At 38.1% G+C, this 1,421-nt stretch overlaps 1 protein-coding gene across 3 annotated transcripts in view; it reads right to left on the bottom strand.

Moving 5' to 3' along the window:
- The window catches only part of LOC100746817 (homeobox protein prospero), a 43,075-nt gene that overhangs the window by 38,822 nt on the left and 2,832 nt on the right, over positions 1 to 1,421 (bottom strand). The window contains exons 2-3 of one of the 3 annotated variants that reach the window (XR_002946593.2): positions 1,038 to 1,421; positions 1 to 97 (exon numbers count right to left, since the gene is read on the bottom strand). Coding sequence is in view for 1 of the 3 variants with exons in the window: in XM_024367359.1 (XP_024223127.1) it covers positions 2 to 82; positions 1,038 to 1,421 (465 nt within the window). In the remaining 2 variants the exon portion in view is untranslated. The remainder of the gene's footprint in view (positions 98 to 1,037) is intronic. The other 2 variants (XR_004461632.1, XM_024367359.1) reach the window with 2 other exon arrangements.

Raw genomic sequence — 1,421 nt, 5'->3', positions numbered from 1 at the left:
TTTCGCTGCCTCCTTGCGAACCGCCACCTTCCTGGGCCAGGATTCTCGACACCGTCCTCGGCGTCAGCCTCGTGTCCGTCACCTGTGGAGGGAAATACTAATTGATGCCTCGATTTTACCATTGTGCAATTCAGTCTCTTATCCTACTTAAAACTAATAAATATTCACTGACGAATTATGCTTTCTTTTTATGCTTGATGCTATTTTGCATCAAGTATACAAAGTCAACGTTACCATTCATAATTTCGAAGTATTCGTCAGTGAAATTTAGTTTCTTATACTACTTAATATCAAGTATGCAATGCATCGATGAATAAAATTACTGTCGTGAACTATAGATTTGACATATTCCTCGATGAAATTCAGTCTCTTGTTCTACGTTATATTAAGCATTCAATGATATCGACGAACAAAAATTACAAATTTGAAATATGTATCGGTGAAATTCATTTCTTTTCTTTTCTTCTGTTTAATATTAACAATATTTATACATTCTCATTGACGAACAAACTTGGCGGTACAGATAGTAAATTTGAAATACTCGTCGATGAAATTATATTCTTCTACTACTTAATATCGCGTGTACGATAGTATCGACGAATGAAATAATCGATATAAATTGTACATTTGGAATCCAAAGCAGTGGTAATTCAGTTTTTTATCTTCTTTATCGATATTGACGAACATACAATGTTAACATAATAAATAACAAAATTTGAAATTTTCGTCAGTGAAATTGTCCCGTCAGTGAATTTACTTGTTCTACTTGATACTACAGATATAAATACGCACGTAATAATATTATCGATAAATAGAAATTTACTGCATAAATTATGGATTTAAAATATTTTCATTGATGCATCGTACTTTACAGAATACTCTTTGGAATTATATTGAGTTGTAATAACAATCGATATAATCGATTATAGATCAAAGACTCGAGCTTTTATCAAGGAAGCAACAAGTGAATTTACTTGTACGAACGGTCGTCTATGACATATCGGTATTTTTATCGAAGATAGAAAGTAGATAATTACCTTATGACGTTTCTTTTTCGGTGTCATTACGAGGGAGAGCGCCTCGTTCTGTTCCGAGTCCCTGCTTTCTCTCTCGTCGCCCCTCAAGTTACAATATTTCTCGCGTTGTTGCTGTTCTCTCTGCTGATGTTCGCGTTGCTGTTGGTGTTGCTGTTGTTGCTGTTGCTGCTGTGCCTGCATAGAGGCCATGCTGTACATCGTTGGGGGTTTTGGCGTCTGAAACATCCTGCCACACGACCTCACGTGCGAGGGCAGTTGATTCATTTGGTTAAGATTGTTTTCCGTGGGGCCAGAATGTGGGCCATGAGGACCACCACCCATGGACCCGATTTGTGGGAAACCCGTAGACTGTGGAGGTGGGGGCCCGCCATTGTGGGGCCCCCC

This window comes from Bombus impatiens, unplaced genomic scaffold (assembly GCF_000188095.3).
Source record: "Bombus impatiens unplaced genomic scaffold, BIMP_2.2 scf_0318, whole genome shotgun sequence".
In the NCBI taxonomy this organism is placed as follows: domain Eukaryota; kingdom Metazoa; phylum Arthropoda; class Insecta; order Hymenoptera; family Apidae; genus Bombus; species Bombus impatiens.
Note: the sequence above shows the minus strand (reverse complement) of the source record. Positions and strands in the feature narration are given on the sequence as shown.